At 40.3% G+C, this 19,860-nt stretch overlaps 1 protein-coding gene across 1 annotated transcript in view; it reads right to left on the reverse strand.

The window, feature by feature from the left end:
- Window positions 1-5,775: 5,775 nt before the first annotated feature.
- LOC127470455 (connector enhancer of kinase suppressor of ras 2-like) overlaps window positions 5,776-19,860 on the reverse strand; it is a 169,022-nt gene continuing 154,937 nt past the window's right edge. Inside the window, exons 20-24 of the mRNA XM_051785997.1 lie at window positions 11,002-11,072; window positions 10,202-10,305; window positions 8,343-8,850; window positions 7,818-8,017; window positions 5,776-7,174 (exon numbers count right to left, since the gene is read on the reverse strand). Of these exons, the coding sequence (XP_051641957.1) occupies window positions 6,959-7,174; window positions 7,818-8,017; window positions 8,343-8,850; window positions 10,202-10,305; window positions 11,002-11,072 (1,099 nt within the window). The 3' untranslated portion in view covers window positions 5,776-6,958. The remainder of the gene's footprint in view (window positions 7,175-7,817; window positions 8,018-8,342; window positions 8,851-10,201; window positions 10,306-11,001; window positions 11,073-19,860) is intronic.

Raw genomic sequence — 19,860 nt, forward strand, 5'->3', positions numbered from 1 at the left:
TAGAGCGGGCAGGGATCGCTCTCAGCCGGGGCGGGATCTCCGTCAGCCGGGATCACATATAACCCCCCACAAACATCCTTAAACACGCAATCTAAGTGCAGATAATTCGTTTATTGAAGTCCAAATTTACAACTGAAGTTTACAACTTTTTTTTTTTTTTTTTAACCCTCCCAAAACAAAAGCTTTGTTTGAATTTAGGAAGAATAAATGTTTTTTTTTTTTCCTTTTCTTTTTTAATAATGTACAGACTATATCTCTTAAATAAGTTAATATCTTTGAAAAAAGAGCAATATGTTCCTTTTTTTTTTAATGTTGCAGTGCAACTTACAACTTACACGTCTGTGCAATGTACCATGAGGTATATGCCCAGTGAGCAACACACAGTGAAGTTTTCCATTCATAAATTTTCATTGTAGACACACAAAAAGTTAACAAGTTAATAATCTGTGATAGAAAAAACGCAGCCGGTTACAGTAATTCACACAGAACCCATCTGGAAAGAGGGAAGAAAAGAAACCTAATTTTCGTTGCCTATAGAAACTATTGGGTCATCTCTCAACATAGACAAGTATAAAATTAAAAATACTGTTGGGAAACTGAAGAAATACTGTATTATCCAGGGGTTGAAACCTTGTTTGACCTGTATTAGTCTAAGCAGTTAATTTTGTCTCTGTAGCATCTGTGAGCTGAGGATTTACTGTGGAGTATCTGCTCAGAAAAGCGCTTAAGCAAGATGGGCATTATAGAAAAGTTGCAGAATGCTCAAAAACTTACAACTCCGACGTTTTCCCTGGCATGGACAGGGGGTTTGCCATTACCTCTCAGTTCTGATTAGAAAAACAAGGCTGAAACATGGAAGATTGCTCGTATTTGAAGCTTGACACTTCAAACGTCTCGAGATGGCTCTAAAATACTTAATTTTTCTTAATGACAGAGAACATATTTTTATTTAAGAAAGAGTCATCCACAACATAACTTTGTGATAAATAACAGTTCTGCCTCTAATACATATATACATACTGCTTGTAAACAAAAATGCCCACAGGTCATGGAGTCTCCATGATTTTTATACAAGGCGCTATAGATTTATTCTTTTTATTTATTTTATTTTTTTTTTTATTTTTTGTTATTGAAAACAGTCCTAGTGAAAGTTTGGTTTATAACCTCCTATTGCTACAGAAACAGTAAGAATGTTTCTATTTACAAAGAAACAAAGACCATGGAGACCCCAGAGCGTTATTTGCTAAAGGTTTGAGTTGGTGGGGTTTGCAGAACACACGTGGGACAGGTTGAACACCAGCAGTACGATACTCCAGTGCTTTGGCATTTCAACCCCTGAATATACAAAGACATTACTACAGCCTACTTCACAGTTTAATGCAAGTAAAGTGCAAGCCATAGTACAAGGGTGTCCTATATTTTCATACATGGAAGCGTTATCTAAAAAAGGCTCTATACAAGGTTTATTAGCTAGTTAGTAACCTAGACAGAAGTCACCTATGGCCCAGCAATTAATGGTCTTACAAGGATATTGTCTTTGTAATACAGTATGTGTCAAATGTAAAAAGTTTATTAGTACTAGTGCATTTCTCTTATATCCTAACCTGTTTTCTCATCGGATTTTTAAGCTGAAGTCCTTGTTTCTCAGTAAAACAGAAGTCTTAACTGGTAACAGGGTCTTACTGGTGTTTTGGCCAGTGAACACGGTTTGTTAAGACGTATTTTCTTCGTGGTTGCTAGTGAAAAAATGCAGTAGTTAATATGTTTAATGGGACATCCTTAGTTAATCTGCAGCATTCAGACAGATGCACTTACTGTCAGTAAAAAGGTCTGTATTGATACCCTCACCAACGCCTGAGGATGAACAATATTCTAGAAATGTGAGGACAGAAGCTAGAGGGCTTAGCTGCTCAAACAGCAGGTTGTCGACGTATTTTGTCATTTATACAGCATTGCTTCCTTTCAAATACTGCTCATACAGTGGCATTAATGCACAAAGTCACTTCTAACACACATGTGTGCTCAATGAAAATAGACAGACCTGCCTGGCCTGCATTAAAAGTGAATATGGTTCTTTTCCTGAAGGCAGTATCTGTCTGAATTATATAAATTATATAAATTAAGAGGAGCTCCCAGCAGTGTATCACCTATCTCAAAACCTGATAAAAGCTTAAACAATATTATCTCTAATCCTCCTCCCGAATGTGCAAGTGTGGTATAACCCGTAAAATGCAGAAACTAAGCTTTAAAAACCTGTTTCTTTGTCAATTAGTTATATCAAGAGTAGAGTCCCCTGCCTACATATTAGTGAGTGGACCTGATGAGAAACACATTATCATGCTTGTATGTAATGGGAGTAAAGAAAATAATTATAAACATCAACTAAGAGAATACAACTTACTAGTTTTGGTTTAAATAGCCATGTGTTTTCCATACATCAGCTGATAGAGCTAAGGGGTGATTTTCAGATGTGATTTTCAGATCTGTGCCCACTTAACCCACTGAGAGCCTCAGCCACGCAATGTGAATTCCTCTGGGATGGGACATGGGGGACCTTTCCTCACAGCATTTTGCCTGGAAAACCTACCCTGAGCCTTAGTTTTAATGAGGGAAACATTCCAGAAGAAAAAGAGCTTTTTATTACTGAATATAAATTAATGGGCTAATATTGCTTCTTCAGTATTTTCTGCTATTACCCATTTTGTCCTAGTGGTAAATAAACATCATTTGGCAGCAGGGAAGACGCTGTGTTGTCTCTAATGAGATTTTAGCTCAGTGGCCTAAGGCATGTGGTACGTGGGAAATCTACCATGGAAAACCCGTGCCCTTCTGTCTTCCCTGGAAATGCATCATTTCCCTTCTGTGAAAACTAAGGAGAAATTAAAATCCTTTATGAGATCAAGTCACCATTTATTTCTCTAAAATTTCCCTACAGGACCCTGGGTGTCCCATAAATGGGGTGTTCAGGCTGAAGCCCAGTAAATCAGACAGGCCTGTGCTCTCTTCCTTAGGGAATCTCCCCAGGACTGGATCCAGATTCAGAGTCAGGATCTCTCTGTGTTCTGGTTTGGGGGCAGCTGCCAGCTGTGGCAGATGGGGCTGGTTTTGTTGAGACAAATATAAGAATTTTCTTCATTCTCCTCAGATTTGTGCTAAGTTAAACAATTCCTACCAGATTCTTCATTTTTCTCCCAGAAGTCCCATTAATATTTAAAGCGAAGCCTTTTAAAGGTCAGCAGTGGAATTCCACAATTTTTGAGGAGGCTGAGCCCTTCCCAGTAAAGTAACTCCCTCCAAGGTCCCTGCCCTGTCCTTCACAAGACCTTGGACCAGAGGGAGTGTTCTGGCCCGAAGGGCTGTGACTGCTGAAGAGTAAGAACAGAGTTAAGGGCCATGTACAGAGAGCAATGCTCTGCAACACTCCTTTCATTTTCCTTGGAAAAAGCCAGTGGAGCACCACAATTTCCAGCTCAAAAGGCAGCAGCCTGGAGCTGAAAATACAGACTGGTGAGAAACTGCTGCTCCTCCATTGGTTCTTGTTCATATCAATTAGAGCAAGCTCAGGGAAATTTTCACTTAAATTATTGAAACCAAGAAAAATGTCTCAGTTTTCTCAGGAAGTGATGCTGAGAAAGAGCTACCAAGATACTTTCAGAGATCTGAGATATCACTTGAATATAGAACAGTATTAAAACAAGAGAGGAATCAGTAGCTCCGGGGGAACATTAAATCAGTTGTAATGAAAAATAGCCAGTTACAAAAAGACTCAGCTTATGGAGTCTCAGGAGAGTCTGTGGGCTGAGACATTTTACCTGCAAGAATTCTCAATGAAGACACTAACTTTAATAAGATCCAGATCAATAAAACACATCCAAACAGTCTCTTTGTGTAGCTGTGCATGTTAAGAACCAAGTTTTACCTGAGCATTCAGGCAGGAAATCTTGTAAATTAATAAATGTATTGTACTGGGACTGTTTATTTCCCTTGATGAGCTCGACAGCCAAGACTTGTTTTTTTCTTATTGAAAAACATGGGATCCAAACTACCACAACAATTCCAGCTGCTTTGTACAGTGTGTTTAAATACCTGTTGGTCTAGGAAAATTTAACATATTTTAATACAGAAGCAGGATTTGGTGCATGGGTTTTTAAGTACAGTGTCTGTATTGCACTTTGCTTTCCAGTGATTTCAAAGGTGGTGAGATTCTGGATAACTGTGCTACCCTGACTTTGGACATTACTTTCTGTACCAAATTGGTACCTACAGCCAGGAGGAAGAAACTCGTGGTGGGGAGGGCAGGGCTGCAGGTCGGAGCTGAGTTCATATGCAAGAAGTATGACAAGTTCTTCTGAAATGACTCCCAAAAGCCAGCTGAGATTTGGGAAAGAATAAAGTCTTTGTATTGCTTAATTTAGCAATTAGATTTTGCTTGCTCTAAGGCACAAGCAACGTCAGATAAATCTTTCAGACTTTTCTCCCAATTAATCTTAAGCCCGTTACAGGAAATTTCTCCAATGTATCTCATTTCACCTTATGAATGTCCTGGATAATTCATCTGGCCTGTTCAGTGCAAATCACGTTTGCTGAGAGCTGCTCTCCAGGAGCAAAAGGCAGACTCAGATTCTGAGAATTTCAGAACAATCATCTCATGACACTGCAAGATTTGAAAGATAAGCTGAGCAAAAGTATGAATTCACAACTATTTATATCTTCTACTCGTACTTCAGAAATCTATTTTAACTTAAAATTGAGATCATCTACTTTCCTTCCTATTTGTGTTAGTTCTGAGAAATATATCTTCCAAATTATGTATATCATTTTCAGCTGCATCTATAAGTAGCATTTTAGAAGAGAAATACCTTATTTCCCTGTTTACTCAGACTTCACTGAATAGGCTCAGTGGACAATTGTAATTTCTCTCTTGAGTGACTATACAGTGGAAAGCTATTTTAAAATAATATAGATCTTTTTATTATGAAAGCACAAACCATCTTTTGGGTTTGAAACAAAAGGCAAATTTAAATTTCTTTAGGAATATTGAAAGTTCCATCTATTTAACTAATTCTGTGAGCATCCATCAGTGCTTGCATGTAAGTATGAGTTGCTTTCTAAATAGATTCTATAATTTATACTGTTGCTTGCTGGGAATAAAGGGATGAAATTGAACCTGGAAAGAAGGGAGGAGGCAAGGGAAAGGTGTTTTTAATTTGTCTTTTTTTTTTTTCTCACTATGCGACTCTATTTTAAATTGCCAGTAAATGAATTTTTTCCCAAGTCAGGGTTGTTTTGCCCATGATAACCATTAGTAGGTGATCTCCTTGTCTTTATCTCAACCCAGGAGCTTTTCCACGACATTTTCTCCCCCTGCCCTGTTGAGGAGGGGGAGTGAGGGCAGATGGCCAGCCAAGGTCAGGCCCCCCAGCTGCTCTGTGGAGACAGAGCTAAACACACAGGACACCTTCACCTGGTTCTGGATTTGGGAAAAATTAAATCTCTCCCTGGATACTGGGACCTCACTGAGATAACATTTTAAACTAAGTTCAGTATTATATTGAATGGCATGGATTTTATCCACCTTGACGTATGGGAGACAACTATGTTTATCTTGTGAAAAAATTCTCAGTGAATGTCTGTGTTTCAGTGAAATGACATCAGTTTTAGTCACATCCCCTTCCTTCTGCCTTTCAGAAATATTCTGGTAAGCAGAGTCAAAGAAAACTGTGACTGTGTTTGAACTTCATGTTCACTAGCATTCAGAACAATCTTCTCCCCCCCCCCCCCAAGAATACAAGTATTTTCTCCAAAATCTGATTCTTAGAAACCATTCTTCACCCAGGCAAGGAAGTGAAATACCCCGTGTGACTTGTGTGTCTTCCCAAACCAATCCATACAGATTGACTTTCAAATGATGCTTTGAATCACTTCACCCACGTGCTAAAAGTACTGCTACCAGTTAAAAATTATTGCCAGACATTATATAACTTTGAATAATTTACTCAGCTATAGATGTCACAGAATGGAATTGATTAGCTCAGGAGTTTTTTAAACTTCCTTCTCATTCTCCTTTTGAATTTTGTGACTCACAGTCATGTGTCACTTAAATTCACAGTGAAGAAAGGATGAAAACCTGCAGTAGGTACCTTACTCAGCGCAGATGGTTTTTTTTCTTTCACCATGAAATACTTCAAATTCTATTAAAACCAGTTGAAGTTGCAGCATTAGTGAACAACCAACATTGTTCTACCTCTGTGCCTCACCTGCTTGCTCCTGTTCCCTCGTTGGAAAGGCAGGCACAGCATGTTAAAAACACAGTATCTAATGGCATGTACAGAGTGCCCATAGGGCCAGACTGGGGTCTATTTGTTAGATGTACAGTGTACATTTTAAGGCACACTATAGGGATTGAGTTTACATTTTGCTAACTCTGTCCTTTTATTTGCAAAGATGGTCACTACCTGGAAATGTTGCAAAAATAAATGGTCATCTCTGAGAGCGGCCAATGGATTTATGCCTTCATTTTTATATTTTTTTTTTCCTCAAGGAACAGTGTGTGAAAATGTGAACTTTAGGGCATTTTAAAAGGAAATGTCAACTATCATGTTACATTTTATATACATAGATATGTGTTTATATATATCTAAATATATAAAATGATTGTAGGAGCTCATACTATAAGCTTAATTTTAGTACAGTACTTTAAATATACTGGTTTTTATATTCAGTTACACTTCTGCACCACTTCTTCCTAATGCAGAGCTTGATACGGACATTGGTTGATAACAGCAAACAAAAAAAATCCATTTAAAATATTATTGTCTTCTCATGCAATGTAGGAGGCATCCTGTGGCACTATTCTCTTACCCAAGTATTTACAGTACTGCTGAGTGTGTTATCAATAAATATGCCAGTGTTTGACTCGGTTTTCAGGGCACCCAGCAGCTACTCAGGCTGAGTCCTGTCACACATGGGTCTCGATGAAGGAGTGTGTGTGTGTCAGCATTGGGGCTGAGCTTCCCAGTTCAGAGGCTCCATTTTGGGATTTCCCAGCACCACTGTACTCACAAATGTCCAGGAAAAACTCATAGTTCTTTAGTTTCCAATCTTTGAACTTCTTTGATGTTAAGTTGGGATCATCCAGAAGGCTGTTGATTACTGTGAGGTCCCCTTCCTTTGCCTGGCAAATTCCAGAAAGACATGTCAAAATGAAATCTTATATTTCAGCACTTTATTTCTTCTTTTACTTTAATGCAAAGTGCCAGGAACAGTTTAATATTTTACCTAAGTTCAGGAACCATTACAGCTTAAACTATTTGACAACTCAGTCCATGGCACTCGCCACAACATGCCTATACAGAGTGCCAAATAATCATTCTTTTTTTCCCTTAAGTTGGAACATGTTTGCTTTCAAGGAGTTTTAGTTTATTTGCAACTTAATTTTAAAGCTACAAAGAAAGCCTCGTCCATGGAAAACATTAAGAGATTTAGGGCATGGAGTGACATGACAAGGGGGAATGGCTTCCCACTGCCAGAGAGCAGGTTTAGATGGAATATTGGGAAGAAATTCCTGACTGTGAGGGTGGGGAGGCCCTGGCACAGGTTGCCCAGAGGAGCTGTGGCTGCCCCATCCCTGGAGGTGTCCAAGGCCAGGTTGGATGGGGCTTGGAGCAACCTGGGCTGGTGGAAGGTGTCCCTGCCCATGGCAGAGGGTGGGACTGTGTGGGCTTTAATGTCCCTTCAACCCAAACCATTCTGTGACTCTATGATTATACTTTTACAAGGTTATGCTCCTTATCCCAAAGTCAGTGCTAAAGCCTTACTTTTAAAGTGCTCTTGAGAACTCTGATGTGGTGCAGCTTTTCATTGATAACGGGGTCGTTGCATCGTTTCACGAAGGACTTGCGGAACTCCTGCTTGGTGGAAGGACGCTGCTCCCCAAAAGCTGACAGACTGGCTTCTTCCAGGGTTTTGTACAGCTCCTGCAGACCATCTGTGATTTCTTCAATCTCTTTTATGTTTTCTGAAAGAAAATAAAGAAACCTGACAACAAATCCAATTGCTTCGACCAAGTCTCTAAACCCAGCAATACTGCAGCTTCATGAATAAATTAACCCTATTACACAGTTCCCCAGTGTTTGTTTTGATAAAACAAGAACTTTTGGATCATCCCAAAGCTCTATTCTTAGTGTTACCTCCTGGAATTTCAAATATGAATTCCTGTGTAGTGACGGATGAATTTGCCAACATCCAGCGGTTCAACCACAGAAAACTTGCTGGGAATAATGGCAATACTGCCCTGGCTTTTGATGGCAGCCAGGAGGATCAGAACATCTCCCAGAGCTCACCTTCTGCACAGAAACTGTTATGCCTCCTAATGGGAACTTTCTCTTCCAGACTGTCATCCATCCCTTCGATGGACTTTACCCGGCCCTTGCCCCTGACGTCTCTGTTCCGGGGGAGGCTCTGGCTGCGTTGTTTCTGGGGCCTGCCATGGGAGCTGTGTCCCCTGGGACACTCCACCAGAGGGAAAGGCCCGTCCTGCTCAAAATTATGTCTCCTCTGGACTGGCAGCGTGGCTTGTCTTCGTTTGTCCGGGGACATTCCGGGCCGGCCGCTGGAGTACTCGGCTTCGGGAGGAACAGTCTGCAGGAAGTGCAGCCCTGAGCTGGTCAGGGGGGTCTCGATGAGGTCCTGCCACGAGCGCCGCTCTCGGTAGGGGGGTCTGCATCCCGAGGAGTGTGTGCTGCCTGCTGCATCCTGCCGGGAATCCTCGGCAGAGGAATGGGAGTACGTCGATTCGCTCGAAAAGTGTCGGCCTTGTTTGGCTTCGGGGAAGGGGCTGGAGGAATTCACCTGGGAAGACACAGAAACACCTAATCGTGAGACAAGGCTTTGAACAGAGCCAAGAAAGGGACTGTGGTGTAGAAAATGATGAGATATATAGTAATCAATGGATTGATGTGCTTGATATGTCATAACATGAACCTCTGGAAACAGAAGATAATTAGAGGAAACAGAAGATAATTAGCAGTGAGAACTTTTATGCAAGTGCTATATTTTAACCACTCCCTATTCTTGTTTTGCACATTCTCTGCCCACACTCAACTCCTGATGGAAAGAACAGTATAACACTGATGCAGGTTTCCTGAAGACTTGCCCAGCTTACACTCAGTCCAGCAGTATGCCTTGAAGACATGGGAGTCTCCAAAAAGAAACCATAATCGGATTTACTTTCTCTTTATAGGGGATATGTATTCAGCCAAAGGAGAAAAACCAAAAACTAAACCCAAAGAACAAAAATTTCAGCACCCAGGGAGATTTTTGACTGGGGGACTGCTGAACTTCTGGAATTATTTGAATTAATTCTGCTGGGTCTGTGTATAAATTTAATTCAAAAACAAAGAGAAAGGCAAAAATGTGGAAAAACAGAAAGGGAGGGGCTTAACCTGTATCCCAGTTGATAAAACAGCATCACATGGGTGAAAATCAGTCTGAACTTCACCCATGTGATGCTGTTGTCTCAGTCACTCTTTCTTTAGTTCTGGCTGTGTGAGGATCATGTCATTCACGCTGAAGAAAAATCTGAAAGAAAAATAGAGAACAGTCCTATCTGTGTTTAGAAACATAGAATAATTATCACAGCCTGTCTGTGTTTTGTCTAATAGAAATGTTCTATTTGCAATACTATCAATACTATGGTATTGTACACAATATTGTAACAAAAACCCCCTGCCTAGAAAGATTTGTTCTGAGAAGAACAACTAAAACATGATTACTGCGTGAATGTGAGCTGACCTTAATCTCCATCCCCCACTATCCAATACTCATACTTGAAAAACAGTCTCATTTAATCCAAACTATCCCATCCACCACATTCTTTTCATGCTCTGCAGTGAAGTCAACATTTGAATATTTGTTCCTATTATCAGGTGTAGTCTCACCAACCCTAAAAAAAAAAGTCATATTTACAGTGTGGTGACAGATCTGTCAGGAGATATTTACCTCTCCTTCCTTTGTAACTGACTTGCTATGGAAACCTCCAGGTCCTGGCTCATGAGGAACAGCAATAATTTCACTCTTACAGTCAGATCCGGCTTTATTCCACCTTTACAGCAATTAAATGTTCCGAAACGGGGAAAGTGCAACTCAAGGCACACAGAGATTGTTTGGTGACCTACTGTCAAATGCAACATTTGGGACTCACTGAGGGTGTTCGATGGTAGGTGTCACACAGTGTTGAGGAGCCCTCCTGCTTCAGGGTGAGCGAGCCATCGACGTCGTCCTGGTCACTCTCGCTCCAGTAATCTGCTAACAAAGCATTCCCGGTTTCACTCCTGTGCTTTTCCACAACCAAGCAGGTCCCACATTTTAAAAACATCGTTAGCAAGGCCAGGTAAACATTCCCCAGTCACCCACAGGGCTTGGCAGCCAGAAGGAACAGGCTTGTGGGAATGTCTGGCACTGAGATACACAGATCTGCACGTGAATCTCCAAATGCTTTAGGGCAGCGTCACAGAAAGCAGGTTGGGCACCTAAACCCCAACTTCAGGTCACAGACTGTCAAAGAGAAACTTTATTCCAGACGCCTCAACACTTTATTATGTCAGCATTAATTCCACTGTGGGTGATGGGAAAAGGCAAGGCTGGAACCTGAGCTCAGGAAGCACAAAAAGCACATGTTGCCTGGGTTTGTGGTGTCTTCACTTGCTTTAGGGGGCATCCCTTAGGGGTGGGATTTGGGAGATCACACCTCAACCTGAACCCTGAATTCTCTTTATCACTTATTTTAAATATTTCTTAAAATTATTACTCAGGATTTTATTTTCTTTGGTGGTGGCACCAGTAACTGGAGTTCTTCAAGGGTTCTTATAAAAGTTGGTATTTGAAAAGATACAGCCAAATGTTAATAAAGGAGTCAGTTATGACATCTCCAAGTTTGTTGAGACACTGAACAGATCTCTGCTGTCTGCTCTCCTCTCCTAATTATAATCACTGAAGCATTACCTTCGTCTGGATGAATGTCCTTGTCATCAGGTGTGTAACCAATTGCTGCGAGACCCAAACGATTCATCCATCTGATAGAATGACAAAAAAATGAGGAAGAGATACTTAAAAGGCACATCTCATGTAAATCTGAGGTCACACACATTCCTAACGTCTGGAAAAGTCAGAGACAATGGTTACTGCAAAACCTGAGCACTGTTCAGGGTGTTAAAAGCCCAATCCAGGCGTGTTCAGAGGTGAATAACTGGGAGTGAAGGACATCCCACTTCAGGCCACTGCAGAAGTTCTTCTGGACTCGTGGGCACATCTGCTGGAGGTCTTTACCTCATGCAGGATCAGACCTTGGCATTTTATTCTGCTGCCTGGAACCCTGAAGGACCAGGACATTCTGTCATCAGGGAAGTGTGGAGCTCACATACAAACGTGCCAACTTCAGCAAAGAATAAGTGGGATTTTTATGGACTGTGGAGAGCAGAGAATGTCCCCTTAAGCAGAACCAAACCCTCTAAGCAGAACCAAACCCTCTCTGAGCTGCTTCTGCAAATTTGTGAGGAATAGTTTCCAGAGACACGGTGTGCAGGAGCACATTACATTTATTCTGATTGCTATTAATTTCAAGAACTTGCCTGAATTTCCAAAATACTAGAAAATAGAATGATGATGATTATTTTATGAAAATCTGCATTAGGGAATAGCTTGTATTAAATTTGTGTCCTCAGAAAGCTAAAACAGCCTATGGCAGAATCCACTGTCTATTTGCTAGTTTGGATTCACAACACTGGTGATATAAATGTTTAGTCTTGTTGAGCTGTGATATTAATTTAATTTTCCTTTTGTTTTTTTTAATGGAATCTTAGGTTTCTAAACCAAAACTTGGTAAATTGAAAGCAAAATTTACATTTGACATCAGATGTTCTGGTTTCTTTCTTTATCCCAAAATTAATTAGTCTGATCAAAGATAAGATTTTCTGCTTCACTGGGAAAGTATTATAGTTTATTTTAGGTTCAGAGTTTTCTTCATGTAAGATTGCTGGATATTCATACAATATATAATTGAAAAACTAGAAAAAAGGGAAATGAATGCACAGAGGGGAAAGTTACTTCTTAATCTTCAGCAACTGGAAAATCAAGAATTAGCTTATTTTCGTCAAAAAGGAAACATAACCAAAGAAAAAGCCCTTTAATGCCATCTGTAATGGCTGAGATGTTTTCTAAAGCATCCCCTTACTCAGTGACTAAATTATTTACCATGTCATTAATTTCCCAATATATTGAACATGAAGGTTTTCTAGGAGCAGCTCTTTTTTCTTTTTTAACATTGCAACATCAAATTTGTTAATAATTATGTTCTTGGTTAATGAATAATGACAAAAACGTCTTTCAGAGACTTTAAGAAAGACATTAGTGAGCAACCTGTGCAGTATCATGAGGACAAGTTGCTTTGCAGGTTAAAACAAGGAAAATATCCAGCTTAATTCTTTCCCACTGGTAGTAGAAGAGAAAAAAAAAGCTTCTGAGGAGGTGTGTGATTATTATTCTCTATGAGGGGTGTGTGGAAGGTGGTAGGCACAGCAAGGAGGCAGAAAATGAAGGAAGAGTGAACTCTCCACTAAAAATAGCCCCCAGTTCAGCAGTATTGATCTCCTGGTGGAGGCTCTGCAGAGCCCAGAGCCACGATCTTAATCTGTAATATTGGATACAGCACTGACTCACTGCAGCCTTCAGCAAAGCCCTCCACGGATCTCACGGCTTTCCTAAGGAGCCAAAGGGAACAGCAACATTTCCTCCTCACAGGGAATTGTGAGAGGGCTTAATTTACTTGCAGAACTATGAAAATATAAAGGATTGTGCAATCACATTGCTTTGCCTTTCAGGAAAACAGAAGCGAGCAAATTGGAAATGAAACTGGGAATGAAGATTAGTTTTTACAAATACCAACTGCAGGGTTTTAGCACTGCTTACAGACATTGTTTGTATCAGCACATCAATAACTCATCTTTATCACCAAGGAAGTACATTTAAAATGGATTAACAGGTTTGCAGAGCAGCTTTTCCACAGTGCTCACCAGCAGCATTTCACTCTGCAAATGATCATTTGGCATTTGCTGCTCCTGCAAGGCAGATTCTTTATGGCAGGAATGGAATGACATCATTCCCTGGGCATTATTAAGGGTTTGTATTCACTAGTTTTTCAACAGTTCCCGAATTTCTATACTCATTAGTATTGGAGCAAAATAGTTTTAGTCATACTTTGCCATATGCCTCTGGCAATTAAGCAGGATGGCTCAGTGCCTTCAACTGAGGTTCTGCTTAAGCACCAATGATAAATTAGGACTAATTACCATTTTCCAAGTTAAAACAGACTCAGCCATTTGGGTGGGCAGTGGATGGAAATTCAGATTGTCTTAAATGTCTCGCCAAATTTCTCTTGTTACTCATTGTTAATTTGAAAGTTTCAGATCTTGGAAGCACACATAGAAACCAAAGTGTCAATATTGATCTCCCAGAGCACATGGATATCCTTAGGATACACAGAGTATCAGCTTTACACATGGCCAAAGCTGGAATTAGCTGAAGATAATCTTCCTTCTCTAAGGCTGCTCAGACTTTTCTCTTTCAAAGGCCAAGATGATCCCCAGCTCTAGTTACAAGGACTTTCTTACCTCATTTACCCCAGTTCAGAGTCAGCTCTTTGTCAAGCCGACATAATGGGTTATCTGAAGACATTCAGCGGCTTATAATGATAAAATCTCTTCTGAGAAAAGAAGGAGAATCTCCATTTTAGGCTTTGTGTTTTTTAAAAAAAGCATGAGTGAATGTTTTTGAGGTTAATCAGGAGTTATACAAGTGCTGAGATTACAGATCATTTTCTTACGGTTAACATTTTTTTTTCCCCGAGGAAATGCAAACTCAGTTCAAAAGGAACGCTGCATAAACTTGATGAATTTCCTTGATGAGCAAACCACTCTCATTTTTTAGGAAAACTGGCAGCCAAGGTTATCAAAAGTTCTTTATGGGGAGCTTGGAAACTTGGGCATTTGGTTCTGAACTGTGCACTGAAAGCCTTGGGGGAAAAGGGCAGGTCCCAGGAAGGCAATGGGAGCATCCATGAGCTCTGGGCTCCCCAGGGATGGATGGGGTGCCCCTGTGAGCTCTGAGCTCCCCAGGGATGGATGGGGAGAACCTCTGGGAGCTCTGAGCTCCCCAGGGATGGATGGGGTGCCCCTGTGAGCTCTGAGCTCCCCAGGGATGGATGGAGAGAACCTCTGGGAGCTCTGAGCTCCTCAGGGATGGATGGGGAGCCTCCGTGAGCTCTGGGCTCCCCAGGGATGGATGGGGAGCCCCCATGAGCTCTGGGCTCCCCAGGGATGGATAGAGAGCCTCTGTGAGCTCTGGGCTCCCCAGGGATGGATGGGGGGCACCCATGGGAGCTGGGCTCCTCAGGGATGGCTGAGGGCACGTCTGAGTGAAGGTCAGGCAATGCCAGGCTGTGTGTGCCACACCTTACAAGCAGCTACAGCAAAACCCCAGTTTGGGGTTGGTCTAATTTGGTTTCTAAGCTGTACCCCAATAGCTCTTTGACTGCCCCATGGGCACAAGCAGCCACACATGTTCTGGCAGGTGTCATTTGCAATCCCACTGTACCTCAGCTGGACTCCTCTCTCTCCACCACCAAACCACACCCTTTTTCTTTGGTAATTTCAAACCTCTTTTCTTTTGATAAATAAACAACTTAACCAGCATGCTTCACTAAGTTTGACTCTAGGCCACCCAACAGAGCACGGGGTTTGCATTCCAGAGAGAAATTGTGATGACATGGAGAGGCACTAAATAGCCCAGGGATCCTTTGCCTCAACATTTCACCTTCAATATTGTACGACATCCCCATGGATATATAATCTCTGTCTTACCCAGGCACGTTGTAACAACCTACAGGGCACCAAGAAATGGGTTAATTATCTTTTATTGCCCTGGTGAACCAAAGGCAGGGAAAGGTGAGCCTCAAGTAAAGTCATCAAAATGCATAAATAAGTTTTATGCTTTGTCTCAATTAAATTCTACATAAATCAGACTTGGCTTTAATTAATTCTGTTGGTAACAAACAGGCACTGTTGTCATCGCTTTGGGATAAAACAGAGCTGCCTGGTAGGATGTTAAGTTAAATTTACTGAGATAATTCTGGTTAGAATGAGGGGTTACAGCCCAGGGCCTCCAAGAGTCTGAGTGTCCCCCAGGCTGAACAGTGATGAGCACGAAGGCACCCAGGGCAGAGAGGGACTGACGAGCTGCTGCAATAATCAAAGCTTGGGACTGCAGAGTGAATCATGCCTGAACTGCCCCCAGATGTCAGGAGCACATTTGCTTTCTGATCACCCAACAGAAACACTGGAAAACGCTAAAGTGGGCCAAACAACCAGGAAACTATTTCACAATGCCTTGCTCTTCAACACACTGTGTTAAAAACAAGAATATGCCATCTCTCAGTGTACAAATGCAATAATTTCTGGTTCCTGGCTGCTGGAATTTACTCCTGCTGAACGGGGGGCTGAGCCAGCCCAAGGTCAGTGGGAGGTTCTGGCACTAAAGGCAACTATGCTTTTCATAGTGGTGTCACATTCACCCCCTTTTCCACTCTGTTCCTTTCTAACAAAAAAAAGCACAATTAAAAAAATAAAACAACTCGACAATCTCAGTCATCATAAATTAGAGAGAACTAATACCTTTAGTGTAGAAGAATAAAAACCAAAGGCAAGAGGGAAAACTTTTTTTTTTTTAAAAAAAAGAAGTGCAGGGCTGTTATTTTTAGGGTTATAGTTAAAACTGTTTCATAGACTCACAGAGAACAGGTCAGGAAGAAGTGGGTTGCTGAGGCTCAAATAAGTTTTATTTGCTAATATCCTCTGCATACACTTATTGCACATACCAGATGGCTGGTTTAGAGAAGAAACTGTTTAATTCAAGTGAAAAAGTAAATAAAGAACATGTCCTGAGAAGGTGTAAATTCAAGAAAAAGTCCACTCACTTTTACTACTTCTTTCTGTTAAATGTTCCTTTAAAAATTAAATCAATGAGATCCTGAGGTATTAAAGGATAGAATAAATAAATAGTTACATATTTCATATATATACATATAAATAAATAAATATAACTTGAATTCAAGAACTGCTTTCTTGCTTCTTTTCATCAATAATACTTGCACTCCTTTGTCACCTCAGGTTTGAGTTATACATGTTTCAGTGCAGGAATATCTCTTTCTTCACTTTTGAGATTGCCTCTACACTTGAGATTTTTTGGTTAAAATGAAAAACTAGAACTAAAGTGGAAGTTAAATTTCACTTGCATCGAGTTATCTTTAAGTCTATTAAAACAGAGATTCCCTTGAACCATTTATTTGATACACAGAATTTATTCAGTGCAGTTTATATTTAATTTCTAATCAAAAGCTTTGTATTATATTTTTTTTACATCAGTGGGATAACCATATTTCAGAATTCACCGCAAAATTCTCTGCAATACAGAATTAGATTTCAAAATTGATTTTGTACTTGTTATGCTGCTTCTCCCTGACCATTCTTTCCTGCTGGACACCTAAAAAATCAATACATTTCCCATTTGGGTTCCTGAGGTACATTATTTTCACTGTTTCCTAAGGCTGTGCAGGTAACACGTCCATTTAACAGGATAAAGCTTCCTGTGGTAGGGATGGTTGAAACGATGCCTTGATTTTCCTCAGCACAAAAGAAGCCTGAAAATGTCTCCCAGTGAAATATAACCCAGAGCAGAGCGTTCTCAATGAGCTCATCCCTCCCAGTGTATCAACTCTCAGCAGCCCCTGTTTCCACTCTCTTATTTGTCACACTTGCTGGGATTTGTTAAGTAAAATCATTCATGGGATAAACTGTAAGTACTCCCTGATTTGATAATTTGACATGACTGTTGATCTTGTTTCATGCATTGTCTTCTTAGATTTGTCAGCCTGGAAAAACAGGAAAAAAAAGCCCCAGACAGCTCCAGAGCTGACAAGTGAACCGTGGCAATTCGTGCCCTCTTCGCATGTGCATCTACTTCGTGCACTTAATGGGATATTTATTTTTATTTGCAATTTTTTTTGAACTTCACCCTGTCAAACAGAGGCACAATTATGCCTCTCTACTCAGAAGTCTGGTTTGGCGTGGGTTTCTTTGTTTGTTTGGTTTTGGTTTTCCCCAGTGGGTAACAGACAAAGGAAGTTTATTATTTCTGTAGCAAATAAATTACCCTTCTGGTAATAAAATAGCATTGACTGTATAAATATAGTCATGTAGCACTGAGAATATGCACACAGTAACTGAGAGACTATAATTTCACATAAAACCAATAATAATCCCTAAGAAAACCTACCAAAACAGTCACAAAAATTCACTCAGCTGGAACTTCTCTTTAGTAATTTATTCAAGTCTTTGCCCCAGCTTTCACCAAATGATTGAGCCAAAAGAAAGCTCTGGAGAAAGGAAACATTCCTTATAAGCAACAGAACTGAGTTTAGCATGGCCTGAAGTTTGGGTGGGGGTTTTTTGGGATTTAGAGGGGATTTTTTTTTTAAGAAATGGGATGCTTTACTAAAGAAATTATATAATTCTACTTTCACATACATAGTCTTAAAGGAATCAGATCAAACAGGTCAAACAATCCTCTTAAGTGCCCGACTATTTAATTATGATATTACTTATTTCTCTTACTAAATCTTCAGGTTTGGCAGTGTTAGCTCAGTGTCTCACACCCCAGTTTGGACTGAGACACATGCAGAGCTGGAATCACTAAACCTGCAATATTAAATGCAGCTGAACTCTTTGGCTCCCAGAAGAACTGGATCAACTCACAGTGGTATTATTTACAGCAGAATATGATAAAGTTAATTTTGTAATTTAAATTAGTGCAGAAAGCCAATGCAGATCCTGCTCCTGCACCAGGGAGGAATTCACACCTGAATGCTAATTTGAGTGGATAATTGCAATTGTGGATTGCAAACTCCTTTAGTGCAATGCTATAAACCAGAGGGTCTCAAACTGAATTAAGAGGGAAATGGTAATTCATGGCTCTATAGTAAGTCATCCATAAATCCTAGAAATGAGGAGCTGGGTGACAAGCCAAGGAAAGGAGATTTGGAAGACTTACAGCTCACTCTTAGGAATTCCTGGTGTTCTCCTCCACTATTGCCCTGCTCACTCCCATAAATGTTGTGATTTCACCTTGTCCCTGGGCCTGCAGCTCATTCTGATCACAAAATTGTTCTATTTGTGCTGGAAATTCTGAGCTTTTATGTGAGAACAATAAATTAGAGGGCTGACATGGCCTCGGGCACGGGTTTGAAACAAGTTTATGGGAACATAAAGGAGGAAGGGGAAAATCTGCTCCTTATGTCTACTTACAGCACCACTGGGAACTTCCATTTCAGGGATTTCTGTTTGAAAAACACCTTTCCTGTTCTGCAGAATTCTCTCCTTGCTTTTCATGGAGCAAGAGCCCTGCAATAATTTAGCTCTATTGTTAAAGAACTGTTAAATTAGGCCAGGCAGATGTGACACTTCTCCAGGAGCTCTTGTTTTAGGGGGAAAATGTCTAATAGTCTATAATAATGTCTAAAACTTTCATGTATGAAAGTTTTAGTTGCCAAGGCCTTTTCTGAGGTGTTGGTTTCTTTAAAGCAAAGATAAAGTACATTGAAACTGTAAAAGCTGTGTCAATCCTGGCTCACCATCTGATTTGGCCAAGACCTCTCAAGGACACTAAACCACCCCAAATTTAAGGGAGACATTTGAACAAACTTTAGTAACAAACAGGATGATTTAGGGGAAGTCTGGACTAACTCAGTTATGCTCCATACATAAAAGTAGATGGGAGACACCATAACATTTGCTTGTAAACAATAGAGACTTAATTCACAATACTTCAATTTTCAAGCAGTTTCATTTGAAAAGAAATATTGAGCTATAATATTTCAGGTCTTTCCTTGAAAAATATTGGGTAACCCCTATAAAAATCAATCATTATTCTGTTTCAGTAGCAGATATTTGTTATGTGTTTTGAATGAACACAAAAGATTTATGGGAGTTATTAAAATTGCAAAGTTAACCCAGTTATTCAAATCAAATGTGATCAAATTATTCAGCTTAAAATAGAAACTTTTTTAAATTTAATATTTGGAGCCCGTGAGGAGGTTGTAAATGCACTGCACTGCAGACTTCAATGACATGGAACTTTTAAATAAAGTAGATATTGTAAAACAACCGAATATTAAACTCAGTGCTAATTAAAGCCATAAACAGGTTATGTGTGGGGTGGTAATAGATGAAGCACTTCTGGGAAATAAGGCCTTTAACAAGCCTGGAGTAGCAAGCAAAAGATGAGCTCATCAATTCCATTATTAATTCATTTCCAAGAACACGACTGTGCTCGTGTAAGACCTGACAAAACAGCACGAGCACTAATTTTGCAGAGCCAAGTGTGTCTGCACTGGAAAGCACAGCAGGAAAAGCTCAGCCCCAGCTGAGCACCTCGATCTGTACAGACAAATCAATTCCTGCCTGTTGGGTACAACCCCCCCACCAGCAATGCTGGGTCAAAGGCAGATGAAAATATTCTGGAGTGGGAAAAACTATTAAACAGCAAACCTGATGTAAGAAAGTCTAAAAAGAGCTGTTAAAACAAGAGCTGGTGGCAAAGGCAGTTGAAGAAAGAGCAAAGATTCCCCACACAGTGAATAAAGAATGTTCCTCTCCACGTTAGAACTCCTTTCCTTTTCAGCATGAAGGATCTACCCTTCTGTCAGCATGGAAAATCCAGTTAAATTTTGTGGTGACAGCAGGAAAGGGAGATACC

This window comes from Manacus candei, unplaced genomic scaffold, assembly GCF_025592945.1.
Source record: "Manacus candei isolate 608988 ecotype Guabito, Panama unplaced genomic scaffold, ASM2559294v1 h1tg000003l, whole genome shotgun sequence".
Lineage (NCBI taxonomy): Eukaryota > Metazoa > Chordata > Aves > Passeriformes > Pipridae > Manacus > Manacus candei.